Here is a 20832-nt window from a genome sequence, read left to right on the forward strand (position 1 = left end):
ATTCAATTTTAGTAAAAATGATGTTGTCAAGCAGCATCCTGAAGAATGGCAACCACCAGAATGATAGACTGGACTTTGGCAAATTTAACTAGATTGAGAGGGGGTAAGTTGGGATTTTGCTTTTGTATCTTTCTCTCTTTTATGCAATTGTTGTTATATATTGGAAATCAATAAAACCATTATTTTTTAAAATTAAAAAGGTAACATGGGTGAGAAAGACCTGAACCCATGGAAAGCCACAATGATTGATCAGGGGCCTTGTAATGCTATATTTACAAATGCAGGGCACCCACCACCTGTCAGTCTCTGTTCTCTACTAAGAATGCCCAGAACAGGGGTCCACTCCACCGCCAGGCCCTTTCAAGAGGGGGGCAGCCTCATCCACCTTTCAATCACCTGATGCCATAGAATGTCAGGTGGATCCAAGCCAACTGGACATAATCACCAGGGTTTACATTTAAGTGGCACTCAGGGCAAGCCCTGTTGCAGGTGTGGGAACTCTGGGCCCACCAGGTGTCGCTGAACGAAAACACCCATCACCCCTGGCCATTGGCCATGCTGCACAAGAGGAACCAGACAAGGATGGGGCTTGCTGTCTCCCTCCAAACAAGCATTAAATATGCATACTTGAATGTCTGAAAAGTGGCAAAGTTAATTCAGAATGAGTGAAAATCACATTATTATTATTATTATTATTATTATTATTATTATTATTATTATTATTATTAAAAAGAACAATAATATACTACTTGCCAACGGGGAATGCTGCCATAACTGTTTAAGACAGCAATAGGTACTTTCAGTTTTGCCCTATTAATTTTAGTATATTTATTCCAAGCTTACACATTATAGCATGAATTTCGACATTATAATAAAAAATGCTGATCTCATCTATTTATGATGACACCTAGAACAGATTTGTTATAGAGACTGTGATGAAATGGCATGTGCTGCAATTCTAGGACTGAACACACTGTTTGTTGCAAACTTTGGAATTATTATTTTTGCAGCAAACATACTGCATTGTGTCAAAGAAACATAGCATAATGTCAGCTAAGTATTGTCAAGCCATCTGCCAAAGTACTTCAGAAGCACCATTATTTCAGCCGTTATTTGAAATGACAGTGCTCAGATCTGTTCATCTGCTATAACCTTGTCACTTTTACTGTTCCTTAAATTACATACATATAGATCAACCAATGGGATCCTTTGGCAATATACGGACTGTTGCACTACATGAAAGAACATTGCTTTAGTGTATCATAAATAATTCCAAGAACTTTTACATCCTGTCAACAACAATTAAAGCATTTTTGTTTTGTGAACTGGAGTCACACACATTTGGAAGGATATAAAAAGACTGATAAATAGATAATTTGAACTAGCAATGAATGCCATTTGTCCATATGATAGGAATAAATATATTACTGACAGAAAATTCATGGAAGTGATTATCCTTTTTATGGGTATAAAATTAGGCCAAATAAAGTCATCAGTAGAATGTGTGGTTTTTTTAATTAAAAAAAGAGGAGAAAAAGAAAAATCAAATAAACTTCCCACAGTAGTTCCAGAAAATAACATTGTAACTGGGATGTGAGGATGATGATTCAACAGCTTTGGGCCTCCCACAAAGCCACATTTGAAATTATGGAATAATAGATCTGATCAAACAAGATCTAAAGCCAATAATACCTATAAAAATAATTTATCATTTATAAAGTACATGCCAGATATTGAAAAAACCTCAGAGATATAACCTCAACTATCCTGTCAAATGGGTCAGTATTTTTATTCCTGTATTAGTCCATAGGGGCTCAGAGAGATCGTGGTTTGTCTAAGGCCTTCTAAGTGATTTCATGGCTGAATCAAAAGCCAGGGCTCAGTCTTTTAGCCAGTACACTAAACTACACAACCTCTCAAGTGATACACAACGATGCATGTGACAAGCCTCAGAGACTTAGAGTCTTACTTCCAATCAAATTGCAATGTGGATGAAAATGCCCTCTCTCACCCACACCATCTAGCCCCAAGGAGGGCCTCAACTCTAATTAGCATCATTATGCAAATGTGCATTGTTTGTGCATGTGGTTCACAACCCAGCAACCCAATGTTGTTGCTTTAATGTGTAGGGATGCATCTGTCTTCCTTTCCTGCTCTCTCACCCTGTCTCAAAATCAGTTCAATGTCTCAGTATGGCAAGCTCTTCTTCACCTTTTGGGAGGCCCAAGACCTAGAGAGTTTTCTAGTGTTTCCTTCTGGAGGATTTGAATGGGCAAATGAAAGAGATTCTCAACCTGCAATAGCTCTGAGTAGAGGTGTGGAGGTGTAATCTTAGGAGAAGCTTTGACTGAAGCTGGGTGGCTTTGTGCTGATCCTCAGAATGTGAAAATGTAAGAAGAGCCCAGAAGGGTCCAGTCAAGAATCCATGCAGCCCAGCATCCTGTTTTCAACCAGCAAGATGCCTCCAGGAAAGCAAGATGCCTCCAGGAAACCCATAAGCAATGCATGAAGACAGTAAACCTCCAGTGATTTGCCACCAGCCGTCCGTATGCAGAGCTATGCTCCCTTTTAACATGGAGGTTCCATTTTTGCTGCCATAGCTAACAACTCTTGATGTGGAATTGTAGCATTTTGGAGTTGAGGGTAAACTGGGAAGTTATCTAGCCTGACTCCCTGCTCAGCACAGGAGGACTTGAATGCTTTTAGCTGTGACCAAGGGACATGTGGTGGTAGGTACAGAGTCCCATTTCAATACTACAAATAAGACACTTTCCTTTAACGTATCTCTGCTGTGTGGCTGTTCAATGAACCAACTAGCATTGTAGGTAAGTCAACTCTGCTCTTTAGTTAGGAATCAGACCCATCTCCCATAGCAGAGCCAGCATCAAGGATCTGCTGAGGAACGACACCTCCTTGAGGGACCCACTGATACGAGCCCCCTGAGCCTACTCCTCTGCTCCTCCATTGCAACCTGCTTGCTTGTTTTCTCACTTCTCACTTCTCTCACACACAGGAAACAGTAGTGGTGAGAAAGAGTTGCCACTGCTCACTTGTTCATTAGCCCTGAGCTTGGTGGGCAAACAGCTGCTACCAATGAAGGGGAAGGTGAGCAGCAGCAGCAGCGGCAGATGATAATGGCAGGGAGGAGAGTGACTCACTGAGGGAGGAGGACCCACGCAGGCTGACTTGAAGGACTCTCCTTCCTTGGAGGTTTCTAAGCAGAGGCTGGATGGTCACCTGTCATGGATGCTTGACCTGAGATTCCAGCATTGCAGGGGCTTGGACCTGACACTCCCTTAAAACCCTGAAGTTGGAACAAGAAATTGTTCCTAACATTTTTATAACTTAGCAAAACACCATACTTTTTTTTTTAAAAAAGCAGAAACCTTTTGTGAGAATTAATCCCCTAAGCAAAAGAGCCAATGTAAAGCCATATTCTCATTAAAAACGACAGCAGAACAATTTCAGTTTGATGTCTCTCTATGCACTGGATTAATAGAGGCTTCCAGCTCTTTACATTTCCAAATTGCCATGAAATCTTTCATCACCCCCAAATTCATTTCTTCCTCTTTAATCAGCACTATTAAATAAAGAATAGAAACAAACTCCCAGAGAATATTGAGTTAGCTGTATAAATAACAGCCTATATTTGTAAATAGTACTTTTCTTCTTTGGGAAGCAGCCTCTCTTTTATGCCACCCTTTGAACTCTAGCAGAATGTCAAACATGTCACCACACTTTGCCCAAGTCTGAAAACTATTGAGTACTGTGCTTGTCTTTGTGGGTTTGCTTAAATAAAGGATTAGCAAGGACATTCTTTTCACTTCCTACATGTTGACTTGAAACCATTGTTGCTGTTTCTTGATAAGCTTTATTTTTTGGCTCAGCTGACGGTTCTGTTTATTTCTGGTTGTTGCAGTTTTGTGGCATCTGCAAGGTTTAAATTCATGTCTCTGGTGTCTCTTAAGGGGCTGAAGAAGTGCTGCAACTCAGTGGCAGAGAAACTGCCTTGCATGCAAATGCTCCCAGGTTCAATCTCTGGCATCTCTAAGTGGTGTTGGGAAGGATTCACAGTCTCAGACCCTGGAGAGATGCTGCCAGTCAGTGGAGATGCCATTGAGCTAAATGGATTGTTGGTCTGACTCAGTATAAAGCAGGTCCTGGTGTTCCTTATGCCCATAGATGCTTAAATCAGAATTAGCCAAAATTTCAGCAGATTGAGGACTCTTTTGTGGAATAAGATGGAAGGTTCACCATCTACCCTCAGAGGAGTCCAGAAACTGACCGTGGGCTGTGTGCATGAGTGTGAGAGAGAGGGCAGGGATGAAGGAAGGAGATCTGTGCATGTACCACATACACCCACTGGAAATCCACACACTGGACACTGATGGGGACCTGGTGGTGGCGGAATGGAAATGTGCATTTCAGCCCTTTAAGCGACCGCTGCTACTTGATAAGAGTTGGATGCTATGGCAAACAGACAGTCTATACATGCTCAGAAACATTTAGGGAGGTGTGCAGTGTTCCCCTGGTGCAAATTGTGTAATCGGTATTCCTCAGGGGCAGGGGCATGCTAGGAGGATCAATATCTGTAAATTGCATTCAGATCTACCAGAGGATGGTGTTCTGTGCATTAATATGTCCTATTAAGTTTCTGGGCTGAGCCCTGGCTCAAATTAAGCCTGAGTCTGTGATAGAACAGATTTCCTCATGAAATTGTTAGCCCATCTCCCCAGGGGAGTATTTCTAGACAAGTTTGATGCCTTTAGTTTTCTCAGATAATCCAAATACGAATTGCTAGCTAAAATAAGCCTACACTTTGTAGTAGAAATCACATTGTCAGATTCTTGCCAGATTCTATCCCCACAATCAAAAATGATTAATGCTGGTAGTGCTGTACAAAGATAACCAAGCTCTAAGTAGGTGGCATCATATCATGATGAAAGGTACATAGATTGAGCTTCACCATTCAAGACAATATAAAACTAAAAGCAATTTCCTTCTCCAGCCAGGATGGGGGGGGGGGTGAATTAAACCTCATGGCTGAACATCCTTCATAATGAAGATAATGCTTACCAGTGGTGTTTTGAACAAGGCAAACCTTTAAACAACTTGGGAGAAATGACTTTAGAATTCATGATAGAGAATATCTTGCTATGTAGCGAAACTCAAATATTCATGAGAACACTGATGTCCTGGATCTGGAAGGGTTCAATAATGCTTTTGGATGGCATGCTTATCTGTGGTACGACAAGGTAAAGGTTCATAAAGTGTTCAAGAACCATATTGTCAGGAAAGCAATATTTAATGTCTGGATAAAGTACAAAGACTTATTAGAAAATAAGACCCCAAGGTGGCTATCACCAATGGAAGCTAAGGCCCGGAAAAGACTCAATATGGAGGCCGTATGGCCGAAATATTGGGAAATAATAGAAAAAGTTGGAGACACTTGGAGGTTGCAGAGTTTGGAGAGACTAAAGGACAAGGTGCGAGATTGGTTACACTATGCTCAAATTAAGGAGGTTTTTAATTCGGACAAAAAGATAGGATTCCAGGTGGAAAAATCGAAATTAGAAACAGAACTGTTAGAACCAAAGACTAAGGTACTTTCAAGAATGTATAACTTGCTGCTAAAATGGAACACTCAGGATGAAACAGTTAAATCAGCCATGATAAAATGGGCTCAGGACATTGGGTACAACATTATGTTTGAAGACTGGGAACGGTTATGGACCACCGGTGTGAAGTTTACGACATGTAATGCCTTGAAAGAAAATATTATGAAAATGATATATAGGTGGTACATGACCCCAGTCAAGCTTGCAAAAATATACCATTTGTATGATAATAAATGTTGGAAATGTAAGGAGGCTGAAGGGACATTCTTTCACCTCTGGTGGACCTGTCCAAGAGTGAAGGCCTTCTGGGAAATGATCTATAATGAGTTAAAAAATGTATTTAAGTATACCTTCCCTAAGAAACCAGAGGCCTTCCTCTTGGGCATTGTTGGCCAGAAAGTGTTAAAGAAGGACAGAACTTTTTTTATGTATGCAACTACAGCAGCAAGAATACTCATCGCAAAATATTGGAAGACACAAGATTTGCCCACACTGGAAGAATGGCAGACGCAACTGATGGACTATATGGAGCTGGCTGAAATGACTGGCAGAATCCGAGACTTGGGAGAAGAGACAATGGAAGAGGACTGGAAAAAATTTAAGGACTATCTACAAAAACAGTACAAACTGTATGAATGCTAAGTAACTGCACAATTGAAAATAATATGGTACCAGCAACTTAGTTGAAAGATATAGGAGACTAAGTGATTAAGAAAAGGTTGAAATCTGAAGTAATATTATGTTCAAATTAAGTTGATAAGTATTTGTTAAAAATTATTTGAAGTTCAGAGGCATAATATTTGAGAAATACAAAATAAGAATTGAAATAAGGTAATAATTTGCTGTTTTTAACTTTATCACAGAGAACGCAGGGAAGGGAGATGTGAGGAAGTCCAATTAGTTATCAAAAAATGTGTTATGAACAGCTATTTTTTTTGTATTTTATGTTTGTGTTGATGTATGTTTTTCTTTGTTTGTTGTTTGTTTGGTGAAGGGATTGTATACGTTTGGTGATTTCTTTATATTTGAAAATTGAATAAAAAACATTATAAAAAAACCTCAAATATTCATTACATGGCTCAGTTTTGTAAACTTCAGCCATGAACTGAAGTTCTATTGCTGAGATTCTCAAACCAAAAGTCTCCTTAAATACTCTGACCCTCCAATTGCCAAGAATTAGGTAGTCCTCCTGATGGCCTGGCAATGCCTATATATTGCCTTTGGCAGTAGTACATGTGAAAAGGACCTCAGGGATGTAGTCAGTCACAAGCTGAACTTGAGTCAGAAGCTGATATGGCCGGTGGGTGGGTGGGGGGAGGCAAATGTGACTTTAGAATGTAGCTTCCAAGATACAAGAAACAAAAGCTCCGCGTCATTTCGCACTAGTCAGACCTCCTCTGCCAGTAGCCGGTCCAGTTCTGGGTGTTACAGTTTAAGAAGGAAGTAGTCAAATTGGAATATTTTCAGAGAAAGACAACAGAGATGGGCCATGGTGCAGAAAGCAACCCCTAGAGGGCAAAGGTTGAAGGAACTGAACATGCTGAGCCTGGAGAACAGAAGTCTTGGTCTTTTGGAAAGTTAGTTAATATAATGATAATGATGACATAAATGGAAACCACAGCACTGCATATACCAGCATGAAATTGTTCTCAAAATCTGGCAGCTTTTCAAGTTCTACATTCCTTGCCATCGCAAAAAGCCGGTGCTCATTATATTATGGGTGATACTGTTGCTTTTTGGCCATCTCCAGGGCCTGGGGGCTTCTACAAAACAACAACAACACCAAAACAGCTTATTGGGTTGCCTGTTGTTGTATATTCTAGTTAGTTGCACTCTACAGAATACACACTATTGCACAAAATACACACTGCTGATCTACAACCACCCTATCTTCACTCTGAGATATATTTTACCCACATGAGGCTTTTCTGCCACCACCAGGAATATTTGCAGTCAACCTGTGGCAAGATCTGCATGGAGCTCTGGGCTGATTTATGCAGTATCAGAGCAGGGACAGCCTTCAGGTGCTGGCAGGCTGGGTCCAGGATTCAAGGTGGCCTGATCATTATAAATATTATTAGCCAGGTATGGTCAAATGTCCCCATACAACTTCACTCATCAGCCATATATACACATTTCATGCTTTTGTGTGTGGCTTGTGTGTGTCTCTATGCCAGAGTGCTTGGCTCCATAACCGAGAAGTCCTTATGGCAAGATCATTCCAACTTCATTACACGTCCTGATCACTGAGGCCACTCTGAGAACCCAATACAGAGAACAGCCAAGTGAAGGAGAAGCCTGGTGTCTCCTCAGCAACAAATTCTCAGGGCTGGGGGACTGCAGCAGACCACATCGCTTCATAGCAAGTAGTGGGACAGGACTGGCTCTGTGAGACCACTTGATCACCAATATGGGGAATTAGCAGCCAAACCTAACAAAAGGGTATTCCTACTAGTTAACCTGAGAAGGGGCTAAGTACCACAGAGCTGTATTGCTGATAAACAGATACTCAGACCATAGAAATACAATTGGAAGAGAGGGCTCTGGGGACTTCCTATTCCTCTCTGTGATTATCCATGAGGGTGCAGCTGCAGCTCAAGGAACATGCCTGAAGCTGTTTATACTACAATCAGATGCCAAGGATGGGATTTTGAAACTGTTCAACCACACACATGGGCACCTGGAGAGATAAATTGCAATTAATATATATATCCCATCCCACAATCAGGACAAGGGGAAGTCAAGGCTGTTCTGCATAGCAGCAAGCTGCCTGCTGGTCCTTCCTCTCATCAACAACCTCAGTGGTACAGGAAGCAGAAATCCCCTCCATAATCCACAGATATATTTGCCCTAGTATCTGAGAAATTCCATGAAAATGATATGGCAATATAGCTGTTGTTCTCTCTTAACACCCTTACTATCATCCTAACACATAAAGCCTTGCTACCACCAGTGACATTATCATAGGACCCAATTTTGCATCAAAGTCCATGTATCTTGGTCATAGTTCAGTATACACACAGAGAGAAACACACATCTCAGCAAGTTTTTAAGTGGTTTGCTGAACAGAGTGGGGTGCTGAACTGGGCCTTCGGATGCAGCAACACTTAATAGCCTTTGAATGATTTTTTTAGTTACATTTCTCTCTGCATGTATTTCAATTATTAATGGGGGGGGGCAGAAAATCAATGCCTGAATATGTTTACCAATAAAAGTATAATCCACCCAAGCAAAGCTATAATTCATATTACAGCTTCCTTGCACATAACCATATTGACTCCCATCACAACATCTATTCGGAAATAACTGCAGATTCAACACACTATAGATCAGGATCATGCATCATTTCCATATTTTTGGGTAATATATAATAATGTTATTAGATAACTATTAGCAAGCTCATTATCAGACATACTATGTCTTGCTGGAGGAATCCATTTTTAGAGCATGCACAGTCAAAAGGAAAATATTGTACTGTATTTCTTATCCACTCAGTTTTGTATCCATGCTTCTTGCTTCTCAGTTTAGAAAGCCATAGACTTGGCTGAGTTTCCTAATATGCATAGGCATATTAGTATCACCCATAGTTCAGACCATAAATATTGTTACAAAAGTTGGGTGTCTGCCCCTCTCTGCCAGGCAGTGGCAAGAGCCCATGGGGTCCCAAGCACCAGCACAGGGTCAGTTTCCCTTTGGAGAATTGAAGTCATGGTAGAGACTGTTGTGGCTTTAAGAAATATGGTTTATTCACCTATTTACACCTTTAGTCTGCATTGAGGAGGGAATGATTAATGGACTTCAATGTCTGTACACTAATGCGCAAAGCATGGGAAATAAACAAGACGAGCTTGAGCTCTTGGTACAGCAAACTAAATATGACATAATAGGCATCACTGAAACCTGGTGGGATAAGTCCCACGATTGGAATGTAATAATGGGGGGATACAATCTATTTCAGAGAAACAGACCAGACAAGAAAGGAGGAGGAGTGGCCACTGTCCTTTTCCTGCTGGGTCTGGCAGTAGCCAGAGCTGGAGTGGCTGCCAAGGCAAAGAAGTGTGACATGTCGTGTGCCAACGGAGGGTGCTGCCAGCCCAGCACCAGCCAGTGTGAGATTGGCAACCAGTGCCAGCGCTGTAGGGGCCGCTTCCAGTGGGTGAAGGGGTACAGAGGCAGCCCCAGAGGTAGCAGGGAGGAGGGGCAAGGAGGTCATCGGGGGCTCATTGGCTATACATGCCTCTGCCTTCTCAGTGCTGGTTGGGCCAGCCTTGGGGGTAATCTCAGACTGACCTACCTCTCATTTGGTAAAATGAGCCAAAAAGGCATCAATACTTTCTTGGCCTGGGTTAAATGAAGATAAATCAGCCGGTGTGTGGCATCTAGCTTCCTTTCCCTAGATGCAAGGAGACAGTGGGCAGCTGTGGGTTTCTTCTAATAGCGTCAGTGTGGAAAAGGGGCATTCTGGGTGCTCTTCTCAGAAGTGCTGTTTTTGTTTTGGGGGTGGGCACTGGAATGAAGTGCTGTTGGCATGATTCATCTGGGGATACAGTCAGGCATTTTTAAAAAACATAGTGGGGAATCTCTAATACGAAAAGGACAAAGTAAAGAATTATAGCTCAATGGGATGTGCCCAGATCTGCAGCTCTGCTCACAAAACATTAAAATGAGAGTCTCCATAGCGACCCATAGTTAAAAGCAGAAGTCAACAAATGTGTCATCTTTTTTGCTCTTTGGAATATGGCAACCCCACTGGTCCCCCACTGCAGTGCAGGGCGCCTTCAACCAGCCTGCCCAAGATGGATTCCAGCTCTTCCTCCTCCTTATTCTTCCCAGCCAGCCTTCCAAATCACCAAACTCTATTCACATCTCAGGGCAAGGGGGGAGGAGTTCTCTTGTATTATTAATGTTCATCAATTGTTATTTTGATAGCCGTAGGTCAGCCAGGTTGTTTTGCATAAGATAGTCCAGGAACTTCTCTCAACTTGCATTCACCCTTGATATCCCAAATAACCAAAATCCTAGCATTTATTAATTTATAGGGTTTATAAATTCTTAAATCTATAACACCATATATGTACGTACACACACACATACACTAGAATATGGCAATAATATCTGTTTTGCTTAGAAAAGCAACAGATCTGCAATATTTATATGGGCTAGAGAAAGGATAAAAACAGCTTCTCCATGGTCTGCAATAAAAACTTACAGTATAGGGAACTCCGACCTCTGACTTGTCCAGTATCTTCATTTAGTCTTTATTGAAATTCACAAAGAACAGAATCCTGAAACATCCCTAGTTATCATGGGAATATGAAGATAACTCATGGTGCACACAATGATCTCCAAAGTCTTCTTTACTGCCATCATTTTCTCATCCTTTTGATGATTACACTGTGTAATAACGTATGCCCAGGGTATATATTGCTACTAGGTTGTGCCAAACATTTGCCTATTTCAGTGTCAGAACCCAAAATAGGGCAGGGGGTTAAATATTTCCCCAAATCCCCCAAACCCTTGTCAATTATTACCCTGCATATATTATATGCTTTCTATTTCAGTGCAAATAATAATAATAATAATAATAATAATAATAATAATAATAATAATAATAATAATAGAAGAAAGTGGAAGAGCTATTCAACACAGTCATGAAATGTGCTTCCTTCCCCTTTGGCTCACTTACATACACACACTGTTCTCAATACTGTGAAGGATGAAAATATTGTACTCTGAATTATCGCTGCTAACATGTGGCACATTTAATCTTTGTAGTTGCACTGATGAAATTTATAGGCATGACTGTGTGGAATTTGTATTTTCTATCCTTGACATTTGATATACATGTTAATAAACTGTGGACAGTACTTTATTAGGCAAGCTTACTATTATTTGACATAGGTAAGAGCTTATGTTGTTGCAGTTGTTTTGATTGTTATGATACCTTTGGGAACAAACTGAAAACTAATACTAAGAGGAAGAGAGTCTAATTCAGAGTTGAACACTGACACAATAAACTATGGTTTGAAACTAGCTGTATCTCTGGCACTTAAAGCCAATTTATATTACCAGAAAAATGTTGGTGGTGAAAGCAGGTAAAACATAGTCCCAAAAGGAGTGTTGGTACTTACTTAACTACCTTCCACTGTAGAAAAATATAAGCTATGTGCAGTGTCTTTCCATACAGTATACAAACAATCGATATTTTTGGTGTTATTACTGTCAGGAGAGATTCTGAAGCCTTAAAGATTATATGATAAAAGTGTCTTAGTCAAGCCACAGCAATCAATTGTGTGCCATTAAAAACATTACATTACATAATATATCAACAAGTTCATTTTAGAAAAGGTACAGTTGTGAGGTGGATAGAAACTTGGGAGCCAGAACAGTTATGAGAAGAGGTCTGCAGAGTTAGTATTCAGAAGGCTTCTTTGTGAGAAAAGCCAAAGGGTTTTTCAAAGCCCTTTTTAAGGTCCTCATGGGGAACCAAGTATTTGACTGTGGACATAAGTTCAGCAAACTTTGGCTAAAAGCTGATCCATTGACTATGCACTGAACAGAAGGATAATATACACTACTAAATGTGATTTTAAGAATTTAAAGAAATGATTTCACAAGGTTTTACTTTTTTATATATATAAAAGAACGTTTATACTGTGTTCGGATCAAGTAGGATACCCAAAGCAGCAAACCATCATAACATAGCTTAGCATAGCATAACATAACATAACATAACATAACATAACATAACATAACATAACATAACATAACATAACATAACAACAACATAACAGCAATCACAACATAAAAGTTTAAATCAGACCAGCAGCAAGTACCATCTAAACATTATCCAGCATACAATATCAACTGAAATTAAACAATAAAGGTTAGTGCTATATGAGGAAAGAGAATAAAGAGTTTGTTCATATTGGTCACTCTAATATATAACCATCAGTTTTCTACCAACCCCTTTCCCAGTTGTATTCCTTCCCATGCACTTACAAATGTTGCATTATGATTATAGTTATGGTTATGGTTATTATCAGCCAAGACAGGCCTTTTTCACAGCCTTACAACCTAATAGACATGATACAAAAAGAAAAAAGAATGGTGAGTGGATAAACAGCACAGAGAAGGCTCAAAGTTTAATCTTTGGATAAAAGAACCACAGCTAGCAAGATAAGAAAAACCTCTGGCCTGAGATCTTGCAGAATTGCTGTTGGTCATTGTAAGCATTGGGTGGGTTTGCATGATATAATAATCAAAACTATGGCTTCACAGGACTGCAAATGTTCAGGATCCCCAAAAGGGGATCACAGCTGCTTTGCTCCTCCCCAACCCCTTTTTATGCCACACTACACTGAGCTAAGCTGAGGTTTGGCTCAGCAGGTCACCTGAACCAGAACTCATGGTTAAGCTTTCTCCTTGCTAACCACAAGATATATTGAAGAACAGGCCTTGGCTACAGTTTGTGGTTAGTGAATGACTGCCCTGAGACCTGTGGGTACAGGGTGGTATACAAATTCAATCAATCAATCAATTAATCAATAAACAGCTTAACCACCAGTCTAGCTGGGACAAGACATAATGCCAAACTTGGCTTAACTCAGCATAGCATGGCAGTAAAAGGGACTAGGGTGCAGTAAAGAGGCTCCAAGCTCCTCTGTCGGAGACCACACATTTGCACAGCCTCCCTAAGTCAATTACTGAGTTGGGTGGAATTAAAACTCATTATCAGGCAGTTTTGTATGTTCATGTGTGTTGGCAGTCTATAGAGATGTGTGACCAGTAATGAGATATGCCACTCTGTTCAATGTATATGGAATCTAGATCTTCCCAAGAGAACACAGAATAGTCTCCTGCCCAGGCATTTAAGGCAGGAACATATGCACAGTTTATCGCTCCGAGTCTTCAGGTAGTGCCATATCTGGAATATTTCTAAGCATTTTCAGAAACTGAACATGACACATGATGCTTTACAAGGATTCTCCAAGGCCTGAGCTGAAATGGCTAAGGAACTCCTCAAGGAAAATTTGTTCTCCTGTGAACCAGAAGTCAGATGCAAACTTACCCAAGTGTAGCTGTAGCTTTTGGCTTTTGATTTGAACATTAAATATTGTTACATTAGTCCCTCTCACAGCAGCAGAAGCAGCTGCTGCTGAAATAGGGTTGTCTGGGCTTCAATGTATTAAGCATATAAGCATGAAGAAAACTTGAGAAAGCTCTGCGAGTCTTTTGGAAACCAAAACACAGGAGGCCAACACTTTGACATGTTGATGGTGATTGGTATTAACCAGATTGGCCACCAGTGCATTGCTTATGTTCTGCCAACCGCTTTGGGTAATGACTATGTTTGCACACACAGGGACAACATGAGCAGTCAGTGGAAGTCTCTGCCCAGTGTGTTGGGCAAAGAGGGCTCAGCAGGGCAATTTTCAACCATGCTGGATACCAACATAACATTAATATTAGAAACCAAACAGTTAGCTAGCCTGGCAGTTTTGGGGGTTTTCCCAGCAATGGTGCCTTAGGCATATTGTCTTGGCTGCTGCACCCACATGCTAGTTTGTGTGAAGCACAAACAAAACATCCAAACATAAATGAAATACAAATAGGCTGCAGATTGTCAACTGGCCAACGGTTATTTTTCTTTTATTGAAGCACACTATTAAAAGATGCATAAATGTAAATGAACTTAAAACCAGTCTGCCTCTCCACCCTTGCAGCCGGATGCATTAAGAAATCCAGAATTGGTACCTAATCTAGCAGCTAGCAAAGGGAAAAGATTTCTACTGTAGCAGGGCATGGCTAAATATTCTTTCCTTTTGAGTTACTTGAGTTACTTGAGTTGCAAGTAAAAATGAATCTTTTAAGGACAGAAAGAAATGTGAACTGTGAGAATGTTCAGCATGTAAAAATTCCCCCCACTCCTTCCGAGAATTGCAGGGTTTTCTACAGTTGGTAAGAGATAAAAGATTCATTTCTGTATATCACTCATTAAAAAATAATAATAATACAGTACACAGCAGCAAGGGTTTATTTATTAAAAATAAAATAAATTAAAAAAATAAGAATCAGATTACCATCCCACGATCTCTCTGAGGGCTATTTGACAATGGAGCGGACTCCCTTGGAAGGTGGCAGACTCTCCTTCCTTGAAGGTTTTTAAGCAGAGGCTGGTTTGCCATCTGTCTTGGATGCTTGAGCTGAGATTCCTGCCTTGCAGAGGGCTGGACTAGATTGCCCTTGGGATTCCTTCCAGCTCTACACTTCTATGATTCTGTGATTCTAGAAGCTTTTATCAATTAACTGATCATTTTCAAAATGTCATTATGTAGGACTGTAATAATTACATTATCACCATTGACCAATTCACACACACACACACACACACACACACACACACACCACAAAGCAGTGGATACTTTTCACATTGGGTAATATGTATGGCTGCTGCAGGATATTGGCTGGCCAATGTGCACACTACCCCATTTGTCAATGTCCGCTATGCGTTGCTAGGAAGCTATGCATGTTTATTTATACATTTGGACAATTTATGTACCGCTTACATTTAAGCAACATTCTAAGCATTTTACTGCCTAGGTAGAATACATTGATCAGGCTGTGGGTTTAATTCCCTGCTCATACTGTCCATTTCTGTGCAGCTTCCATACCTTCGTATGAATTAGCATCATTATTAATGATGTGTCTATGTGTCAGTCAACTTATATTACACAGTGTGCATAGATGTGCATAATAAAAAGTTTCTCTGCATGTTGGGTTTTTACTCCTGATCAACACAGGGTGATACATTTCACTATCAGCTGAGCTATAGAAACTATCATATTGTCATAGCTTCAATTGCAGTTTCCCAAGTAAGGTGCCTGCTTGGAGCCAACTTCACTCACACATAAACAAGCAGAACTGAGCAGAACCCTGCTGTGAAAGGCAATGGTTCCATAATTAGGTTGAATTAAACTATCTATAGAAAGCTCAAAAAGTGCTCATTTGGTTACATTTATGTACTGAGTAGAAAAGATAATTTGCCAAGAAGAGCCCATAAGCAGTCACACTGTCTAAGCCTGACTGCATTTGCATCCTTCTCAGCCTATTCCAAAGTGAGAGTAAAGGAGGGGGAAAGTATTAAATTTTATTTTCCATGTTACTTTTTGTCTTGTGATGACCTCTCCTGGCTAAGCTGTTCATTATCCTTGATGCAAACAGTTAAGAGTCTTCATATCGTTGTTTTTAACCTTGTCATAAGACCATCAGTAGGTACAGCTGCTTATGGTTGGGTCTGATAAATGTTTCCTTCCAATACGGTACCGTTCACAAGGGATAGAACATTTTATTTACATTGCATTATTATTATAGTATATCTCAAACTCATACCTATTTTAAACTATAAAATGGTCATATTAAAATGTGAACATTTGCTCTTGATCAACTTTGAACAAATAATTATTATTTTTACTGAAACGACTTGGCCAAACCATATGGAAAAATATGTAAAAGTTTAAAAAGAAGTATTTTCAGCTCTCTCTACTAAAAATAATACAAATACTTGGTGCTCTAGTTCTAGCACAATAGAACCAACTATAGAGCAATATGTAGTTTCTTATGTGAAGGAGCAGCTTTCAAAACAGTAACTTGTAGAACGAGTGCAAGTAAACTTTTGGTGCTGCTCTGTCATATTTCACACTCCTTTGTGCACACTTCCACATGAAAATGTGCAGTGACTTCAGCAATTTCCACACACAACCAAAGATAGCCTTGGATTTCCTAGTAAATAGTCCTTTAGTTTAATCTTTCTGCTCCCATTTCAACAGCCATTCAGCAACCTAGCAGCTCATCCTTGCATTTTCAAGGTATTTGAGGGTGGCATCTTCCAGACGCATTAAAATCAACAGAGTTCTGCCACTGCCTTTGAGGGGCTGTAGATCACCCTCAGAACTCCATATGCAGTAAATAGTCCAGTTTAGTCTTCCAGTTCCCATTTCAACAGCAGGACATTAAGGCAGAAAGCTTCAAAACTGCTCAGTAATGGGTAGCTCTGTAATTACCCTCTCCCCCCAAAAAACTAATTTCTATGGCGCAATCAAACTGGACATCAGTTTGCAGATTAATTTCATCTGCCAAAGTCTTAAATATCACAGTGTTCAAGTAACATTACCAAATCTGAGAGCAAACTAAACCTCCTTTGTTGCTCCTTCACTGTCACTTGGAAGGATATACCTTTACGATCCTCTGCAGGAATGTTTTTCATGCACTTCTCATTTGCCAGAATGTAATTGGGTTTGTTATAATGGTTCAAGAAAGCAGATGTACTTATATTGCTTGATTTGCTTTATGCAACTATTCATCTGTTAGCAACCAGTCCCTCTTCTGCCTTCTCCAATACTGGCAACAAGGGATCACAAGGTAATAATAAAAAAATAACTATTGAATCTAGGAAACTGGGAAAGTATAGCTATATGATATCCATATGTTGCATATACAGTAGAGAATGGGGTTTTGTTTTGTTTTCAAAAGAGACAACATGGAAATTTTACTTACAGAAGGTTTTTTTCAAAAAATTTAAAATGAGCAAATAGTGCTTGTATGATGCCTGCATCCAAGCTTGAGTAACATTAAAACAAGTACCACAAATCAGTGCACATGGATAAACTTCTTGCATTATGATACAACACTAGGAGGTAACACAAACTAGCTACCCTGCAAGTTGATACAGCAACAGTGCTATACAGAGACAGTTTAAAAATATGATGCAGGGTACAATTACGTGAACATGAAGAAAAATGTAGAAGGGTTGTGTTTCAATACACCATCTAGAACGCACTGAGCTTGCAGCAGCCAGAGGAAAGATACAACCACGTCTTTCTTGACTTCCTGTGGTGCTACACACCACCTTTTACCATTAACTGGAAGGCATTCACATTCAGAATCTATATGGGATAAACCATGTGCACCAAGCACAAAAAATCCTTATTGGATTGTTTCTGAAAGAGAGCGCGACATTGCTCAAACCAGTTTGCAGTGTGCAATTATTTGGTTATACTTATAATTATTTGGTTGTACTTATAATTATTTGGTTATACATGGTTATACTGAACCATGGTTTTCGTTGTGTCATACATGCTATTTTTCAAATGTATCACAGACATTGGAAAATAATCCCTTGCATTTGGGACTGAATAAATGCCAGTTATTTTCAGGGTTCAACCATGGTATGCCAAGTCTCAAGTGTGGCATATTTCACATAAACATAAATGAAATTTCACCAGATCAAGTGCAAAGTGCATTTACTTAATCACCAAGGAACTGCAAAGAATCTCCAAACTTCAAGGATCTGCTCTGGCATTTCTCCCCTTCTTCCTATAAGTAAAGTAGTGCTTTTTATTTTCCAGAACTGAAGGTAACAGATGCAAAGGTGCTGAGTCAAATATCAAGACTTGTACATTGACTATTAAATTTTCTAGGTGATTTATTACAAGAACACAGCATGCACTGCCCACACTCCAAAACAAACAGCAAAACTAGCACACTGAGCCACAGTCCTGCAGCGTCTGCTTTCCAGATCACTGTGAACGTAAAAAGGAAACTGCAGATCTTTGAAGTGAAAGCTGTATATTTGATAACCATACAACAACCCTCTCTATAGAGAATGGAGAGGTGGTTAAATACTTCAGTCTGGCATCCGCCATCCAACGCTAAAAGCTTGCAGTCATTTTAGACTTTCAATGTTTCAACTTGCCCTTAGCTCAACAGATCTGGCAACAGAGTTAGGCCCCTCTCAAAGTGCCTTGGGATGAAACCCTCTAGCCCATCAACTGTTTGCTCATCGTTTACATAACAAACATCCCTTTCTCAAGAATGAAACACAGCGGCAACGGCTTAGTCCAACTTCACCGATTTTGCTTTGAGAAGCAAAACTTTGTATTTATTCCTATATCAAGCCTTTTCTAACCAGATCAGCAGGAAAATCCCGAGTCATATCGCCCATTGCCCCCTCTTCTGAGCGCGCACCAACGCTTCTGGCACTTGAAAGTCAAACCGCTGCCAATCCCACCGAAGAGTGGACAAAGAACTTCCGAGAGAGCCCACTAGCAAGCCTAGGTCTAGGTGGGGATCGACAACAGCACCCTCGCCACGGAAATAGTGGACCAGATCCACAAGCCTCCTGCTGTGGCGGTGATCGCCCAAAAGAGAGCCACCAGCACCAAACCAGCACCGAATTCGAGCTCCGACTAGGGAATCCGATTCTCCCTCCCGAACCGCCCTGGCCAGTTTAATACAGAAACGAGGTACTCACGGGAGGAGGGCAGAGCTGTCCGGGCTCTGCAGCTGATGTTGCTGAAAATCCACAGGAAGAGAGCTGCCCGGCAGCCGGCTCGGAGAACCACCGCCATCCTGTGCTTCCAGGCTCCTCGTTAGTCCAAGGCGCCAGGTGCAGAAGAGCCGCGGATCCTCCTCTCCCTCGGATCTGCCCTCTGCTCGCCGGGGGTAGATCTCTCTCTCTCTTTCTCTCTCTCTCTCTCTCTCTCTCTCTCTCTCTCTCTCTCTGTGTGTGTGTGTGTGTGTGTGTGTGTGTGTCCGAATTCAAGTCCCGGGGACTTAGTTTTCCCTTTCCCGGTGGTCCTGCGCCCCCTCTTCGAGGTCCTAATGGGAACAGGGGTTTCGAGCGGGGTATCGGGAAGGGAGAGGCGAGGGAAAGCGCCTCTCGCTGCCGGTCTGGCACCGCTGCAGCGAGCCCTTCCTTGCGCACAGCGGAGGGCTGGCTGCTTCCGGGAGCTTCCCTGCTCGCCTCTCTCTATATACGGCGACGCGGAGCGCTCACGCAGCTCCAACCGGCGAGCCAGCCAGGCAGTGGGATCAAGGAGAGCGAAGGAGCGGGAGACCGGGACCCTCCCGGCGCCGCAGAGGAGCTGCTTTAGACGCTCTCGCCTCCTGCGTTCATCGCTCGCCCGCAAGAGGAAACGCCGCCGCCGCTGTGGCCACGACTAGCAGCAGAGGCAGCATAACCAGCAACCGAGAGGGAGGGAGGGAGGGAGGGAGGGAGGGAGGGAGAGCTCGGTGGGGGGTGGGGTTGGAAAGAGCTGGGATGGGAAAATCCTCCTCTCCCCTCCTTCGGCTTCTCTGCCTTCTCCGGCGGCTCCTCCTCTCCGCCAGGGAAAGAGCCCCCTCTCTGCAACTCTTCGGCACTTGCCTAGTTTCAAAGCAAAAGCAAAAGAAACACCCCCAGCTTTCCCCCCCCGCCCCGCTCCTGGCCGGGAGCCGGGGCTGCTCCGGAGGGGCTGCTGCCGGGGAAGCGGGAGGCGGCCTCGCTCAGCGATCGGCGGCGCTGGTGGCGCTCTCCGTGGTGCTGAACTTAGAAGCGGAGGCTCGTCAGCCTGGCGGGGCGTTTTCCTGCTCCTCGCCTCCTTTCCCCCTTTATCCGTTTCTAAAAGGAAGGGGGTGGGGGGAGGTGGCCCCCTGTTTTGCTGACTTCTCAGGTGTTTCCCCCTTCGAAGCGAGATGGTACAGGCTCTCTGTGTTCCAACCTCCTGGGATGCACAAGCAAAGGCAGTCCAGCAAGCAAGTCTTCCGAGCGGTCCTAAGTACTAGAATCAGAATCTCAGCATCCCGGTTGTGAAGCGAGTAAAGAGGACTGCGGAAGGCTCCAATGCAGATGTTCCCCCCACCCTTCCCGTTGTGCAATTAGAAGCACACACGCACGCAGAGCGGGCAGGAGGGCGGCAAGGCTGCATTAAAGTAATAGACCGCTTGCCTTCAAGGAACCGGTAATGCAATCAGGCATTATTGTAGCTTTGGTTGGAAAAGGCTTCAAGAAACCCTTCTCCCTGCGGCTTCTACTCTCTCTCTCTCTCCCCCCCCCCTCACTCCTCGCAAGTCTTGAGATGAAAGTTGCTGCATTCTAGAGGAATATTGTCTGCTATTACCATTCATTTGATGTTGGCTGTTTTGGTACATTCATCTCTTATTTTCTAGCTGTTCTTTTGAGTACATGAGGTAAAAAAATAGTTTATTTAAAGGCTGTAGAATAATACTGATAAAGGAATAAAATATTTCTCAGAAATGTCACTGGTTGTATGTTCACATGGTGGTGGTGGGTAAACGGGACTCAGATGTTGTCTGTCAGGAAATATTTATTATTAGCAAATTGTAAATTAGTAAACTGATCTTAAAATAGCCACTTCTAACTTAATAACAATGC

At 41.8% G+C, this 20832-nt stretch overlaps 1 protein-coding gene across 1 annotated transcript in view; it reads right to left on the minus strand.

The window, feature by feature from the left end:
• Nucleotides 1-20257, minus strand: part of CNTNAP2 (contactin associated protein 2) — a 1111520-nt gene extending 1091263 nt beyond the window's left edge. The window contains exon 1 of the mRNA XM_081165093.1: nt 18931-20257. Coding sequence (XP_081021219.1) covers nt 18931-19027 — 97 coding nt within the window. The 5' untranslated portion in view covers nt 19028-20257. The remainder of the gene's footprint in view (nt 1-18930) is intronic.
• Between the last annotated feature and the right edge of the window lie 575 nt (nt 20258-20832).

The sequence above is a fragment of the Podarcis bocagei genome (genome assembly GCF_964188305.1).
Source record: "Podarcis bocagei genome assembly, chromosome: 12".
In the NCBI taxonomy this organism is placed as follows: Eukaryota; Metazoa; Chordata; class Lepidosauria; order Squamata; family Lacertidae; genus Podarcis; species Podarcis bocagei.